The 17,124-nt window shown below is 36.7% G+C and overlaps 1 protein-coding gene across 1 annotated transcript in view; it reads right to left on the reverse strand.

The window, feature by feature from the left end:
* LMBRD1 (LMBR1 domain containing 1) overlaps nucleotides 1-17,124 on the reverse strand; it is a gene marked incomplete at both ends in the record, with an annotated part of 94,842 nt that overhangs the window by 8,018 nt on the left and 69,700 nt on the right. The window contains 3 exons of the mRNA XM_081997867.1: nucleotides 9,952-10,030; nucleotides 15,354-15,503; nucleotides 16,127-16,231. Coding sequence (XP_081853993.1) covers nucleotides 9,952-10,030; nucleotides 15,354-15,503; nucleotides 16,127-16,231 — 334 coding nt within the window. The remainder of the gene's footprint in view (nucleotides 1-9,951; nucleotides 10,031-15,353; nucleotides 15,504-16,126; nucleotides 16,232-17,124) is intronic.

Here is a 17,124-nt window from a genome sequence, read left to right on the forward strand (position 1 = left end):
CAACTGCCTCCAAATTGTTTTTAAGAATGCCCGATGTTCTTACTATGGATTTCCTGCAAGTAAGCTAAAATGCATTTTGACAAACAGAGTGAACAACTAGAGCAAGAACAGTTGGCTTTGGATGCTGTAACTTGTGGAACACAGCTGGATAAACCACTCCTAGACACATTCTAAAATGTTATCCGGCACCTACAAGTAGTATCAATGTTAATCTTTTTCTCTGCCACAGCATATCAGTATTTTAAACAAACTGAGGAAAACTAGTATTCCTATGAACTGAGCAGGTACAGGGCAAAGATTTCAGGCTTGAAAATGGCTTCAGAGAAACACGTCTTTACTTACCAGAAACTAAGCAACAGCAGCAGATGAAGCAGCCTTTGGATTATTCTACTTGAAAGATTTATGACAGCAAATGTTTTACTGAATAGCAGAATGATTCCTGGATAGGTACCCCTTAAGCAACTAACTATGGTAAACTACAGGCTCTGACAAAGCCTTGTTATTTCTGTAATGGCAACATTTTCTTTGCAGCAATATATGTAATGCCTTCTGAAACTTCAAAATAAAAGGAATTTCTTAATTGGATATCTCATCTTGGAGAAGAAAAGTGTATTGTAACTCAGACCATTTACAAAAGACTACAGGAATGTGTTAGGATCCACGGGCTGGCTATACGTGGCTATAGTACAGACATTTTAGTCCTATTTAACTGTTTTCTTGCAAGTCAACATTTAACTAGGTAAATCATGCAAGAAGTTATAGCCAATTTATAGTAGTCAAATTGACCAAAAAAGTTAAGTAACTTTACCTGTATGAAGAAACTGCACAAGGAAGTTAGTGGCCCAGAGAGTCATGACACTCCAATTAGGTAAAAAAACAAGTGACATTTAATTGTGTAAGACCCATATAGCGATATTCATCACTGCATAATGTCCAATTAATTTTTCTCTCAAGAAGCAGCAACACTACCACTTCCAGCATAAATACCCATTGAGTGACAAGAATCCCTTTTGACCATTGGAATAAAGGAGTGCTCCAGTACTACAGCATCATCCTGAGATACATATACTTGTTTTCCCATTCAACAAAAAAAAATTTCAAACCCACAAAATACTGGAAATAAGCAGCAAGTAATAAAATTTTCAAAGAAATACCCTGCAAAAGATTGAAACATCAAGAAACAGAACATAGACTTGTTTCTGGTTCTGGCTTTGGTCACAAGACCGAAGTGTTCATATGGACAAGACAAAATAAGCTTCAAAAGCCTTCAGATACTAGCAGGTATATATTAAAAGTTCTCTAATTATAGAATCACAGAATCATTAAGGTTGGAAAAGACCTTTAAGATCATCACGTCCAACCATCAACCCAACACCACCATGTCCCCTAAACCATGTGCCAAAGTGCCATGTCTACACATTTTCTGGACACTTCCAGTGATGGTGACTCTACCTCCCTGGGCAGCCTGTTCCAATGCCTGACCACTCTCTCAGTAAAGAAATTTTTCCTAATATCTAGTGTAAACCTCCCCTGGCACAACTTCAGGCCAATTCCTCGTCTCACTGCTTGTTACTTGGGAGAAAAGACCAACACCCACCTCACCACAACCCCCTTTCAGGTAGTTGTAGAGAGCGATGAGGTCTCCCCTCAGCCTCCTCTTCTCCAGACTGAACAAACCCCGTTCCCTCAGCCGTTCCTCATAAGACTTGTTCTCCAAACCCCTCACCAAGCTTTGATGCCCTTCTCTGGACATACTCGAGCACCTCACCGTCCTTCTTGTAGTGAGGGGCCCAACACTGAACACAGGATTCGAGGTGTGGCCTCACCAGTGCCAAGTCCAGGGGCACAATTACAGGTTTCCCCTTTGTTTTTGTACCTATCACTTCACAACTTAACATCTTCATCCATATTTCTTTAAGTGTTAGGGTTACTCAAGGACTTCCAAGTTCCACAGAAGTTTATGTTTAAGATTGTATTTCATGTATCACTTTCACAGCTTTCTCTGGGAACAGATTCATGGAGTGGCAGTAACAGCTGCCCCCAGCCACAAACACAACTTTTCTTTCTTTCCTTTTTGGCTAAACAGGGAAAACCACAACTATGCTCATTGGTGCTTGTTACTCAGCAGTTTCTACAAAAGTGTTTTTTTGCATATTCTATTTGACCACATCCTCGCTTGTTCCATATTCTTCTCCACTGTGGTGTGCATATATATACAGACACACACACAAAAGATTAATACTAGCCTCTTTCAGCTGTGGAGCCTGCCTCTGTACTTCACAGTTCTGCCCCTCTGCTGCTGCTTCTCTGCTTTCACTAGCTAAAATCTATTTGCTACACAAAGCTTTTATGATTTTTAGTCTGTGGCATCCCATACCAGTTACCCCTTTCTCTCAGCTAACTTGTTCTAGAAATTGCTTAAACCTTCCAGTGGTTGCTCTTTCAGCTTTCATGATAATGCAAGTATTACAGAGCTTCACCACCAATTGCCTCAGGGTTAACTTTGCAACAGATTTACACTGTCAAACCCTTATCAAACTGAAAAACCATGTTGGAAAACATACTACTGGGATTGGTTCATTCACATATAGCAAGGATCTGAAAACATGGTTGTATGTAACTACAACAGCTCCCCATTTAAAGAGACATGAATCACTAAACCCAACATGTCAAGCTGACAGCACTTTGAAATACTACAGTGCACTGCAGAAGCACAAGCATCAAATCACTCTGATGTTAAACAATAGTTTGCAGGTACCTACAATCTTTTTAAATATAGATCTAACACGTAAGCACAAAAAGCAGTCTGCCATTTCATCCCAGGTTTGGGGTTTTTTTTCCTTGGGGGAGTGTGGAGGGGTGGTGTTTGGTTGGTTGCTTTTGGGATTATTTCTTTCCTTAGCTGGAACTGGTAGTGAGATCACATCTAAGAGACCTGTAGAAAACAAAAGTCTAGCTGCATAAAGTCTAGTCCAAAAACGTACCTTATTCAACAAGAGCTGCTCAGTAGGATTGCAATCAAATCCTGCCAAAGGAAAATATTTAGCAGGATAAGGAGGACCCAGGAACTTGGAAACCAGGGACTAATGAGGAACCTGGAAAAACTATTTGGGACAAGGTATCATTTAGAAGGCAAACTGCTTTTTCCAGTGACTCAAGCTACAGATAAGTTGCCACTGATACCTCATAGTGCATAACTGCAAATCAAACCCAACCTGATATAAACCTACACAGCCAGAAAATGATGTGATCAATGGGAATCAGTCTGGTTTTATAACAAATAAGTCAAATCTGATTTTGTAACAGAAGTTACAAGTCTGCATAACCACCAGCTATTTGCTGTTACTTGCAGTACATTAATATTACAGTAGTCATACAACTTCTTGATGATAATTACACCCTATGAATGTTTACACTAAATGCCTCAAGAATCTGCAAGTCCCATCAGTGCTAGCAGGACTTCATAGCATAAGAAGGCTTCCAGTAAGATCCTCCAAGATTTTGTGCTGAAAGGAAAAGAAAAAGTCACCACTCAAAGTTCCTGAATGCTAACTAATGAGAACAAAGGCCTATTGAGTGATATGGGTCACAACCATTTTTTCCAACAGTCAAATTTAAACAAAGTCGCATGCATGAGCAGGAAATGCAGGATTTAGTTGCAGAAAGAGGGTACTAGATCATACAAAGAAGCAAGCACAAACAAGCTTTAGCTAAACATAGGCAAGAGTTCTCACCACTTCCCTCTATACATTCGAAAAGCCTATCAGTTCTCTTTTTGCCATTTTTGGTTTGGAGTTCATCCTAGCACAGCTACAGCATTACAATGGAAAATTGCAGCCAGCTATAAGGTTTCTATTTTGGTTTGGTTACAGAGAATCTGAAAGAGTGCCAAGCTTTGCATCTATTAACAGACTAGAGGAAAACCATTTAATGAGACTCAGAGCTAAACCTGTTAATCTCATTTTTCATAAGTTTAAAGCATGACTTGATTTTAATATTTATTAAATATCTTCAAGTGAAGAAAACACTAATGCTATAAGGCCATGTGTATAGTGAAAAGGTACAGCATTAACCAGTAACTAAAATCTGAAGCCATCTTAATTCCCAAGAGAGATAATGTCATTTTTCTACAGAGAAGCAATAAGCCATTGGATCAACCTGCAGAGAGAAACAGCATTCTATGTTTTACTTGAAATGAGGCACCTTTTGAAACACTATGTACAATTTAGGTCAATTACAAACACTTATTTGGACACAAGCCATATAATTGCTATTTCTTGCCTTTAAACTACTGACTTCAAATTTGAACTTCTGCAAGAAGTGTCCCTTCAACATCTTATTTTTAAGCAACTAGAAGGCAAACAATTCTTTAAGACATAGCTATTGATAAACTTCAAAGGCAATACTCTAGGGAGGAACATGGATGCAAGCTTCCAGAAAGGAATTAGTCAATACACAGCATAACCTATCATTTTCTTTCTAATCAAAACACTTTCCATTACCCTCCTACCACATTTTTCAATAGGATATCTGGATATTTTCCCCATCCTGAGATCAAGCTACATGGAAAAAAAAAACCTGGAGGATGGGGAGAAAGAAGGTATTTTAACAGATTGATCTTGACCTCTTAATATCCCTACAGAGTACTTCAGACTCTGTCCACAGACTCAAGCATTTATAGCCAACCAACACTCAAAGAAGCACTTGATAAAGTAGGGCAACTTTCCGTGCTGAAATACCTGGAGAACAAAATTATTATCTGGAGAACAAAACCAGTTATAACCATCATTAAAGAGTGAAACTTAGAAGACACAATGTCAAATTCTTTCAAATAGGAAGTGGATGTCAATTAGTGATTTTCTCATTAATGATACTCTGAAAACAATGCCTCCCTTCCCATCCTTTCCTATCTTCTGCTTCCTTATGTGTCTACATAATTTATGATATAATTGACTGTAATACAGTCACATTTCTCTCACGGTTCAGATAGGATTTGTCCAGTCCAGTGTCATTCATCCAACCTAGCTACAGGACATAGTCTTTTTTACTGCCTAGGACATGTTCATGAATTGATCCTTTCTAATTCTGTTGGGCAAGCCATATTTGAAGATGGACAGGAAACATCAGTATGTAGCTTCACCGTCTGTAGTTACAGGCTGCTGTCTAAGGTTTCTGCACGGCTGTTCTTGAGTATGTTATGTAGTGAATTCATCAGCTGTCTGTACCAAGATAAAAAGATTATTTGATTACACCAGCAGAAGCAGCTCTCAACTTTTCATTGAATATATTTCCAATACATGTTGTAATTAATGTTTCTCAGTGAGTAAAAGATTGGTGGTATTGCTATTTATAGAGAAGCCAAATATGATGCCGCCTTCTGGTAAGAGAACGGCATTTATTAAAAGGATCATTTTGTAGACAAAGCGTTGGTACTTTTAGACAAAGGGGTACTTATACTAGGCTTATTACTTCCTTTTAAGAATGGGTCCATACCCCTCAATCCTTTGTAAGGAGCTTCAACTCTTACTCCAATATACTGACAGTATCAGAGCATCTCACTTTACTGTTGGGCTTAAATCCAAAAGGCAATAGAGTTGGGATGTTGATCCAAGAAAAGAATATGCAATTGCTTTACTGCTAAACTCCATTTAACATTTCAGATTTAGTAAATGCAGCCTGTTCTCTCTCTCCAGTTACAATCTCTTGGAGGGAGAAGAGGAGTAGTTCAGAGCAGCCATATCTGTCCACAGCAGTAGGAGCTAAACAGGGCTGTTTGGAGTCAAACATGCATCATTGTGCATTTATATTGAGTTCATATATGCATATTTATATTGAGTCATCATAATTATAGAGGACTTCCATAGTGTTAGGTATAAGGAGAGATTCAGGATAAAGTACTAGTAAGGCCATTCAGTAAAGTAACAGGAAAAATTATAAAGTCCTCACTAAAATACTCATTTAGGCTTTTTGTGAAGCATTTTATAGCTTTGCAAATTCATTCATTTAAAACAACCATTTGGAAGTAGTAATCCATGGTCGTAAGATACTTCATACAAAATTACTAATAGCGAAGGTCCTGAGCAACTTGATTGTGCTTTCACTTCGCATACCTCCTGGACTTCTCTGAAGGAGAAACAAAGAATATGCTCCTGTTTTGCCATATTTAGGGCTCCTTTCCAGCTTGAGTAATATGCCTACATCTAGTCTTTACAATAAAGCCTGAGGTCTTGCACTTCTTGACTTGCAGCTGACAAGAGCGTCCTATAAGGCACAGACCTAATTCGCACAGTAAATCCTGCTCACTTCAAAGCCTCAGAAATGGAGATAACCCTTTTTCTTTCCCACTTTATATGCAGTTTGAGTCAGTGCACGTCTACACAAAAGGCTCCGCAGATAGAACGTACCCAACATTTAGCAGGCCTTGGGTTAAGGCTCATTTCCCCAATTAAGGAAATGAGAGAATCCAAGTCAAGGGGGATTCATAGCATGTTATGCATTTAAAGTGAATGATGATTAAAAACCAAGGTTCATGGCTGTCTGATCTAGAAAGGGGCAGATAGTGTTTATCAGATCTCATAATTAAGGTTGGGAAAAGTCTTGTATACAGGCTTGCAGATGAGTCATTGCTCATTTACATTAAATCTCATTAACCTCTTTAGCTAAACCTATACCAAGTTTTCAACGCATTAGTCCAGCTGCAAGAGTCTTAATCACATAACTGAACTCCTTCACTTGACATTATGCTCTACTGAACTGCAGAACCAATAGTTCAGCTGGCATTAGTCCTTGAAAACAATGATCAAATGCAATCTTTGCCCAACTGTATCGAACACTGAAAACCAATACTTGTTTTGCCTATAACAAATGTATTAAATTTGCTGCTCCAAAAGACTATTTAAAAAGCTTTAAAAAGTCTCTGTTAAGTAGAATGCAAGCCTTTTGTACAAGATCTTCAAAGCAACTAAGAAAAGGTACTTGACCAAGCTAAAGATGTAGCCTCCTCTATTACTTTCGGGCTTCTGTTCTGTTTCATTAGTTATGCTACCACAGCTTCTGGCATTCAGTATAAAGCAGATTCACCTCTTCCATACCAGGAGGAGAGACAAGCTTTGCTGCATGAAAGCAGACAATATAATGCTAAATCCCCACAAATTATATATTTATCCTTAAATACCCAAGAGCGTGGCTTTTATAAGATTGCATTTTAACTACCTTATGTTTCTTCAGGAAGTGTAATCGTCCTTTTCATGAAGCCAAACGCTGGCTTGAAACACATATATAGAAAACATTGCCCATTCACCCATTAAAGCTGAAGTTTTAACAATACAATAACAACCAAGTTTGAGGGTATTAGCTGCTACAAGATCAGATCAGGTCTCTTCTACCATCTCAGACAGAAAAAAAATGTACTTACAGTAAGTAGAGATATGAGTATTCAATAAAACAGAGCAGATTGCTACAAGCTTATCTATAAGCACAGCCATTAAAAGGTCAGAGTTTGTTTTATGTTTAAGGAAAAACTGTTAGAATTCATTCAGTTTAAATAAAGCAAAATAAAGTGAGGAGAAGACAAATCAATATTTGCGTTTAGTTCCAGCTCAGTGTTTTACATAAGATAAAACCCTAGTACCAGAGAGGTCAATAAAAACTACAAGTGCTCGGCCAATCCTTATCTTAACTTGAAGTCAGCTGTTTCTACTTTTGCTCTGTCTAGTATCCTCAAAACTAAGAGAAATGGTATTTAAAATCTAGTTTCTACTTTCAAAATAAGTTTCACTTGTCAACATACTCTCTCATCACTGAGCATAAGAGTAGCATCTACAACAGTTATTTTCTTTAGCTTTCATTATCAGCTATTAAAAATGGCAGGTACACCTAGGCATGCGTTTCTACTTTCTAAAGTTGACTGGGTGAAACAGCAAATAATGTGAAACTAAGACATCATTTACCCAGGGCAACTCTTCTTGTGTTCAGCACACCAGAACACCAGTTTTAAGCATCAGCTATATTGTTTCCATTGATCAAAGCAAGTTAGGGAAAAACTCATGCAAAGTATTGGAAGTACTCAAAAAAAGTAACATCAAGCATAGGTGAAATTTTGGACATTTATTTCAGTCCAACCGCAATCTTCCCTAAGATTAAGCGAAGTCTGAGGAAATCAGACTATTTGAATTTCTCCCACAGAAGTAAAGACTAATGAGCTTATTGATGCCCGTGAGTACATTCTTCTCCCAGCAAATACTGGCCAAGCCAACAAGCTGTTAATAAGAAGCAAAGATCTGTACATTCTGCTCAAAGTGATCTCGTTTTGAAAGATGACGGTTTTTGCTCTGCCACAGAAGAGTTAATCACAAAAATATGGCAGCTTAAATATGAATTGAATGATTACATTTGTCAAAAAATCACCACACTTTAAAACTGCATTAAGTCTAAAAATAGCCATCAAAAATAAGGTGAATGATTTTTGAAGTATGGGGGAGACAGGATAAAAACACATCCCCCTTGAGAAATTATATGAACCAGCAGAAATAAGACTAACACCTATATAATAAATTTGAAGATGAGTTTCAATACAAAGGAACCACCTTGCAAAAGAGACTGCAGCCTCATAGATTGGGAACAAAGAACTAATGGTCCAATTATCTACACTAGTATGAAAATTCTTTAAAATTAAATATTCTTTCCCAATAACACAAGTGGGAATAAAGCCTGGGGAATTTTTAAAGTCTTCTGGAAGCATAGTCAGGATTCAGTAGTTACAGAATACTGATAATAAGATGAGAATGTAGGACAACCATTTATCTATCAATTAGCAAACACCATCAAGTCTTTTTATAACTTTATATTTTAATTTATGCACGCATAAATTCAACTGCTCTTTATACAGAGGAGCTGAAAGTTTGCCAGCATGAGAACAATTGAGAGCTTCAGCCTGAAAAAAATCTGGACCATTCTGAAAGCCATAAATCTTTTGCTGAGATCAATTTTTTTAAACAAGAGACCAAAGCAATCGATAAAATTGATGGTGACCTTAAACAGCGGTATCAGTATTGCAATGGCTAGTGCAATTCAAACTGTGCAAAAATTGCTTATATGCAGAAGAAAAGGAAGGGGAAAGGTAGCATTGTAAAAAACCAAATCCAGCATGATTTCAATTCACTTGTTTTTTAAATGAAACGAGGCTAAAACTCATTCCCAGCTTTAGCTAAGTTTTACAGAGGAATAAAGACTAATAAACATTAATATTTAATTTTGAGACAATGGTACGACCTGCATAGATGGAAAGTCAAGGAAAGCACCACAACTATCCATCTGCTCACAAGTCACTACTCACAGCTCCAGAATATCACAATACATGTTCTGCCCAAATAACTGGTCAAAAGGGGTGGTTAATAACCCACATGAGCTAGAGTTATACTGGATGTGATAGGGAATGATAAATGAGGAGTATAAGGATTACAAGAAAATAGCCTAAGATGTCAAGTTCCACTGGTATTGTTGCTCATGGAACAGCCCATATTTACATCTTAATAAAGACTGCAGAATTCTTTTATCTGTAAAGTTGTACTAAGAAGTTCGGATCTTTTTTTTCCCCCCCAAGTACACTGAGAAATTTATAGAATACTTCTTTGCATGTTTGTATGATAGACTTATACATTGACATGATACTTAACATGCTAAACTATTCACCAGCTAGGGTTTATTTTTAGGGTCTTTTACATACATGTTAAAGCAAACAGGAGATTTTAAAGTTAACTGGAATGCATGGTTACACATGGTTTCCACTAAAAATAGTAATTCCTTCAAATGAATTAAATAAGCTCTAAGCAAGCTGTTTTCTGGACATAGCTATACATCACAGCAAATCAAAGCCATGAAGAGACAGAGCTGCTTATTACAGCTGAGCATGCACATATCACATAGGAAATACATTAATTTCTTGTATCTTACCTTCAGGTGCATCTGCATCACAGTTTTTAGACACAAATGTTGTCACATTGCTTGGCTGGCCATCAATTGTCTTATTGCTCTGCGTTATAAGTACAGAAAATTACTACAATAGTGTACCAGCAACATTCTTCCATACACAATGATAGTCCCCGAAACAAACACGTCTCCCAAGAAATTACTGATTTTATAAAAAAGGCTTTGACAAATCTCTTACAATACTCAAAAAGGTTAAGATTGTTTTTGAACAGTATATGCAGAATAAGCTGTAAGTGGTACAACATGAACATTTGTAAATATGCTCTCATTTAGAAAAAAATAATAGCTTTTGTTGTTTTTGAAGACTTGTGAAAAATAAAAACTTCATCTCTGACATTAAACCTTTTAACTGTGCATAAAACTAATTTGGAATTCAACTTTGGTGATGAAGACACCATGAAAGTGTTGGGCTTGCATTATGATACCAAATACAGTTTACTTCTGGTCTAAAAGCCAGATGATAGTATCCAATATACTTGTCTTCCTCCACTCTGGCTAAGTTATGCTGAACTATTGAAAACCCAAATACTCCTGTTTAAGGGCCTCCTATCTTTGGAAAACTGACCCTTTCAGAGAATACATGAACTCTTTATGCACCACACTTTTGAATCATCAGTGAATAATTTTATCAGAGTCCAATATGAATCCTTTGAACTATATTGATTTCTTCATACACTAACTCACTTCAAATGCTTTCATATCTACTGTATGTACTTCCATCCTCACAATTTCCTAAACAGAAAGCCCTCTAAAGAAATCAGTATGGGTCAACATCTTTTATCCTTCAGGCTGAAACACAGGTGTCCCTTAACACCTACCGAAAACCAGTACAAGCTGGCACATAAAATTGTTTCTCTGCCAACTTAATGGGGAAAGTTTGTCAATATGAAGTAAATTCATCTTTTGGTCTGAACATTCAAGAAAAAGACTCAAGTGTCTATCCTAAAAAGCAGCAGTTTGTATGAACAGTTAACTTAATTTCATGCAAGCAAATGGAAGTGTGGAGACCACAAACTGCCTTAGAAGAAACTATTCCAAAAAGATTATGATTAGGCACAGGAATCAGGAAGTAAAGTAGAACCAAAACTAAGCAGACAACATGTAGATAGAAACAACAGGATAAGAACAGAAGACATGAAATTTCAGTTATTCAGTGTACATTTAGCAGTGGTTCAGCTCCAGGAGGTATTCCAGCTGGCTGTCACCATTACAGCTTATACTGCTCAGTCAGAGAGAGCTTCTTTCAGAACAGCATTATACATTGTACAATTATACAGGGGCATACAAAAAGCACAGAACAATCAGAATCTTACCATTTCAAAATTTTGTCTTCCTTACCTTTATTCATTTTGATTTTAAAATAGTAGGAATTTAAAATACAACATGCAACATTAGTTAGACCTGTGGGTTTCCTTTGATAATATCTATGCTTTTTTCCAAGTCTGATAATCTTTCTCTCCATGAACATTCCTGTAATTTAAGACTTCTGACATCTTAATTCAACTCTAAATGCTTTCCACAAGCTCAAGGCACTGGGGTGTACCTTAAAGTCATAAAACCAGCCTCTCTTTCCCTAGCAATCCTTTCTTCTCTCCTACACACGGCAAAAATCTTGTAAAGGTCCACTGAAAGTTTTCTACCTTTTCACAAAACAGACTTGGAAAAAATGAAACAGCTATTCCAAAACAGAGATATAAAGTGAAGCATTTCACAGTATTAGCTCTTCCTAATAAAAATTAAAAACCACATTTGCCATGCTAAGAGGAATGGTAATCTTACCAAGTCTATCAGCTGAACACCATTTTCATTTTTATGTAGCTAGAATTTCTAACATCCAAATTTAAGATTCTTAAATATGTAAGTACTATTACACAAAGCAAACTACATTAGTATTAAATAAAGCAAAAGTAGTCTTACACAAAGCTAACTCACACAGAGAAGAAATAAGTCGGAACATGTACGGGCAAAGTTACGTTTTTGCTACAAAGCTGAGAAGGCAGCCTGGATGTGGACAGAACTCTTTCCCTTTGTGAAAGGCTATAAAGAGACTCATGGCTGTTTAGCAGATGTTACAAAGGCTGTCTTGAGAGATGAAACCCAGAATTCCTCAGTGTTTGAAGAGTTATGCAAGTGGATCAAAGCCCTACACAGGGACTCAGTTGGTAAAAGCACTTTATCCAAAAGAAACTTTCAGAAGTTCCCTACATACATCATAGCTGAAAACACTTTCTATTAATTGGGGACACATGCTTTGAACACCCCAATGGTCAAAAGAGTTAATGCAAGAAAGTTAAAGTTAAACCTCAAGTTAAACCTCACAAGAGCTCCATTCTTCCATGCATATCAATTATCAGGAAAAGTCAACTGCACTTCAAAGTTACAAGGTCTTATCAAAAGTAACCATCTCCAAAGGAAACAGTTCAAGATTCAAACAGGATTCTAACCTGTCTAATGCATCGCTATAGATTTAGGATACAAATCAGTTTGACAGGTTACTAGATTGGGAATCATTGTAGAGCAAAGAAGAGGGGGAAGTGCTCCTTTTACACAGTCTTTCTACGAGCCACCAGATTTTGACATACATGTTTATCAGCCCACTCATCCACTAAACTGACTTGGAATATTGCTTATTTATTGCTTGGTTCTGTACAGTTTTGTTTACCAGTGGTGTTACTTTAAATCATGAAATTGACTGTGGTGTCTGTAAGAAACCCAAGTAAAGTGGTACATACAGCTTCTGTCATCAGGAAGCTTGCCATTTGCACAAAATGTATTTCATTGCTGAGTTCCTGTGCATGTTCCTGGCCAGTCGTCCGTTCCGTAATAACCAATTCATAACCCTTAAGAACCTCCTCATTCCTGGTATCCACAGAAAAATATGTCATTCTTCATTCCCAGCCACCATCTCTCCTCATTTCGAAACACAAGAATTTAACATTCAGTTACCAGGATAGTCAGACACAGAAAATGCGTCTGGTACATTCTCCAAGATTACAAGAGAAGATGTTGTCTGAAAACCTTATATTTACTTGGTATGCCATAGAAGTCCAGCTGTAATATACTAGCATACTCTTTATGCTTCATGTTATTTAACAGTAAAACCTTTCTACCCAAGTTACTTTATGCAGTCTTAAACACAGCTCTTTGAAATGTGACATAAGAAACTAAAGACTCAAGAAGGCTATCTTGACCACAACATCTTTTTAATTCTTTAAATGAAAAGTTGTAGCTCTACTCAACCATTCCAGCTAATACTTCTTACAGTGCTGTCCAGGATTGTATTTCAATAGCTGTTTGAATGACATAGGAGCCCCTCTACTGCTGTACTCCATTCCATTGACCCTTTTCATAACAAACTATATATCTATGTTGAGATAATATTTGTCATGACAAACACTCACATGTTAGCTGTTTAAGTCCCAACCCTTCTGCCACCCTCAGTATACACACATTTTATTTTACTGAAACAGTGCCTTTTTAATCATAAAGCAAGAAGTGCTAGCTACAGTCTTTATTTACTTTTTGTCAATCTTCCATGTTATCTGCAAGCTTTGTCATGAGGGATTCTTTACTCAAGTCACCGAAAGGCTTAAAGGCTAGCCTGGTAGGATGCTTAATGAAATTGTCCTTCCCACCCTTCCACCACAGTGGTTCTGCACTGTAATTAGAGACACAGAATCAGTCTACAACATAAAAAAAATAACCCTCAAACATCCTTTTGCAGGAACTTGAGCTCATAACTAATTCAGACATAGCTATGTGATGCTGTAGGCTACCTACACAGTAATCACTCTAGGAGTTCAATATAAACTCACCATAGAAGCAAACTGCTTTCCTCAGCTAATTTTCAGCTGTTTCTTGCTGCTACTACCGTAATTCTGACACGTTGAGCCAATTTATAGATGCTTAAGCATATTTATTTTGTGGTAGTTATTTCCAGCATAAAATCCAATAAAAATTCATTAAGCTTACTAAATACCAAATATTTAAGTTCCCTACAGTGATTCTATTATTGTGCTTGGATTGATATCAGGGTGACCAGCCTCCCATTACCAGACACAATTTAGATATAAAGACAGCGGAGAAGAAGCATTTATTGAATGCTTTACTTCCAGCAGTGACAATACCACATCCACTCAGCACATTTAAGTTGATCAGGTTCTTCTCCTCTAGCATATTTAACACTATTTCAACTTCAGTTTCTCCTTCTAGTCCTTTTGCTTGAAGTACTCTGCATCTACTCTGTTTAAATTGAAAGAATTGATAGTGGTAAGTTACACATTTTAATAAATATTTTCAGCTGAAGAACCTTGGCAGGTCATTGTTTTTTTTAAAGCAGTATGCTCTCTTCCCAGAGGCACAGCCTTCTGGAAAGCTAAGAGTAGTATTCCAAATGCTCAAAGCAGCACCCAGTTACTTCAACCTCACTTAAATCCCTTCTCTAAACCATTCTGCCTTAATTGTTTTCTTTTTGTTAAATTCCCAAACAGCACACAAAGAAATCTGGACTTCACTGTGCCTGAATATGAATAACAAGTTCATGACCCAGTTGGTTGTCTACATTTACAAGATCAGATCTAACAAAGCCTGCCCCTGTAGGATACCAGACCTTGGTAAACAGCTGTCCATAATACCCCCTCGAGATGCTTATGTGTAACTTCGAACTTCCCCATAAATATGCAGGCCTCCACTCAAACCAAGGTGAAATACAAGAATTAAAGCCTTCAGGTACAGAAGATGAAAGACTAAAAGACCAAAACCTTGAAGTACAAAAAAGTACAATAACAAAAGCAGAGACTAATGTTAACTACTTAATTCCATAGAAAATTTTATAGAATGAGAACTGCAATGAGTTTCATCAAGTTGGACAGTCCAAAGTGTCTGAAGTGTGATTAATCAGCACTTACTTGCTTCGTTCTGATTATTACCCTCTGCTGTACCAAGTTATCTTTGTCATTTCTCACAAATACACATATAAAAATCTATCAACTGTGGAACAAAAACATTGCTTTCAGTCTATGGACAGACAGCCTTACACACTACAACTAATCCTCACTGCAGTCATTTAGCAACCTAAGCGTACCAGTACCAAATCTAGTGGAAGCGAGCAGCTATCTTAAAGTGAAGCAATATTCAAAGTTTTACATTGCCTGAACATGATCTAGGAATTAAATTTGTACTATACTTATATATAGTACAACCAGTTTTTGACTTCTGTATTATCAAGACACCTACTAGTAGTTAAAAGCCTCGGCTACATAAGTCTTCAAATCTGAGAACTAGCCTGGCTTTAAAAGTTGCTGTACACAGTACATTTTTCATGCAGAAGGTAGGATTTTTAATTTAAAAAAAGTATTACATCTCACCTGTACCAGATATTTTTGGCTTCCATACATTACATACTGAGGGGCAAGACTGTAGATCATGTAACTTGTATGAAGAACTATCAACAGAAGTATCATACAGAGAAACAAGAGTGCTTGAGGTCGAGTTTTTCCTCGTCTGATTTTATAAAGCTGAAAACAGAAAATACACAAATATTAACTTTTTTTTTCACCTGAAGACATTTAAAATCCTATTTAATTCAAGTAACAGCTTTAATTCTACTGACAGAAGTGGGAGGCTGCTAAAACTACCCTCTGGCAACTTAATTCCAATGAGTCAAAGCAGGTTTTCAGGTATATTTACCTGAATTTCAAAGCACAACTATTGAACTAAATTAATTGTTCTTTGTATTGATTAACCAGAACATTTATAAACCAGCAGATAATAGCAAGATTTAAATGGTGTTGCCTATCACTGATAACAAACTGTGCCCTCGTTTTGTCAAAGAATATTGTGTCCTTCAGGCAAGCTGCCACTGATTAAACACTTGAAAGAGTCAGCTGACTCTATTGCTTATCAAACTGTAACATCAGTTTGGTCTGATAACTTCACAAAATGGAACACCTTTCAAAAGCAGTGAAGATTGTACAACAGGCTTCTAACACTCATTAGACATAGAAACAATGCTATTTGCAACATCCAGTATTTGTGAAGCTGTACATAAATAATGACTATTTATTAAATGTATTCAATATCACACATTTGTTAAACATCTTACTGAGTATTGTTAACTAAACACTTAAGTCATATTTACCCTTATCCAGAAGAACCATATACCCATATTCCGGATCCCTGCCATTGAAGTGAAGATAAAGTACATAACAATAGTTGTAATAAGAATATAATCAAGTGGAAAAACCTAAAACAAGAACACAAGCAGTTAAAAAGACAAGAAAACATCAAAATCTGAAAACAAGCTCTTCCCCCCACTTAAAGTTAAATAAGTACTTTCTACTTATAGCATCTGAGGTAGTAAGACTCCTTTCATTCAAGGGTCTTTACATAACTGGCTCCAAATACAGCTAATATAGCTTGCTGCTAATAGAGCTTGTAGAATTAGTTGGGGAAAGCAACTGAACATTTTTCATTATTCAAAATGAAGGCAAGTTTTAAAATGTTACACATTTTTAGGCCAAGAAATACTTAATTCCATCTCAAAGCACATTTAAAAGTAAGTCCACAGTGACAACCATCATTTTAGGACTGTATAGACATTCTATTTGCAAATATTTCTGAACATATTTGCATACCAAACTTGTTTATGTTTACATTAATAACAGCTTGAGATAATACAGCTGCTGAACACTACTTTTCTCATTAGATGGCAAGCTTGGGTATTTAATCACTTCAGAAACCATAGGGAAGTAAAGCATTGTGCCAACCCATTATACCAATAATAGAGAAAGAACTCAACTCTGGGAGAATAAAGCATTAGCTCACATTAAGGCTTTTCATTTTCTCAGCTTACCCATGACTGATTGCCACATTCATATGTGGCCTTGTTGCCTTCCAACCATACTGAAGTTAACAGACATTTGTTTTTATGTAGGGTTTGTTTCAAAGACTAATGCATTACTATAACATACATAACTGCAGAGAGTGTAATGTATTTTTCGAGATGCAATAAATACATTAAAAAGTGAAAAAGTGCATGTACTACACTTCAGGAGGTAAATTATAAAGTATACAAACATCTACAATATAGGTAGGGCATGGGAGAAGTTGCTTTTATTCTGTGCATGACAACTAAGT

This window comes from Phaethon aethereus (assembly GCF_964289735.1).
Source record: "Phaethon aethereus genome assembly, chromosome: 3".
NCBI classification, from domain to species: Eukaryota; Metazoa; Chordata; class Aves; order Phaethontiformes; family Phaethontidae; genus Phaethon; species Phaethon aethereus.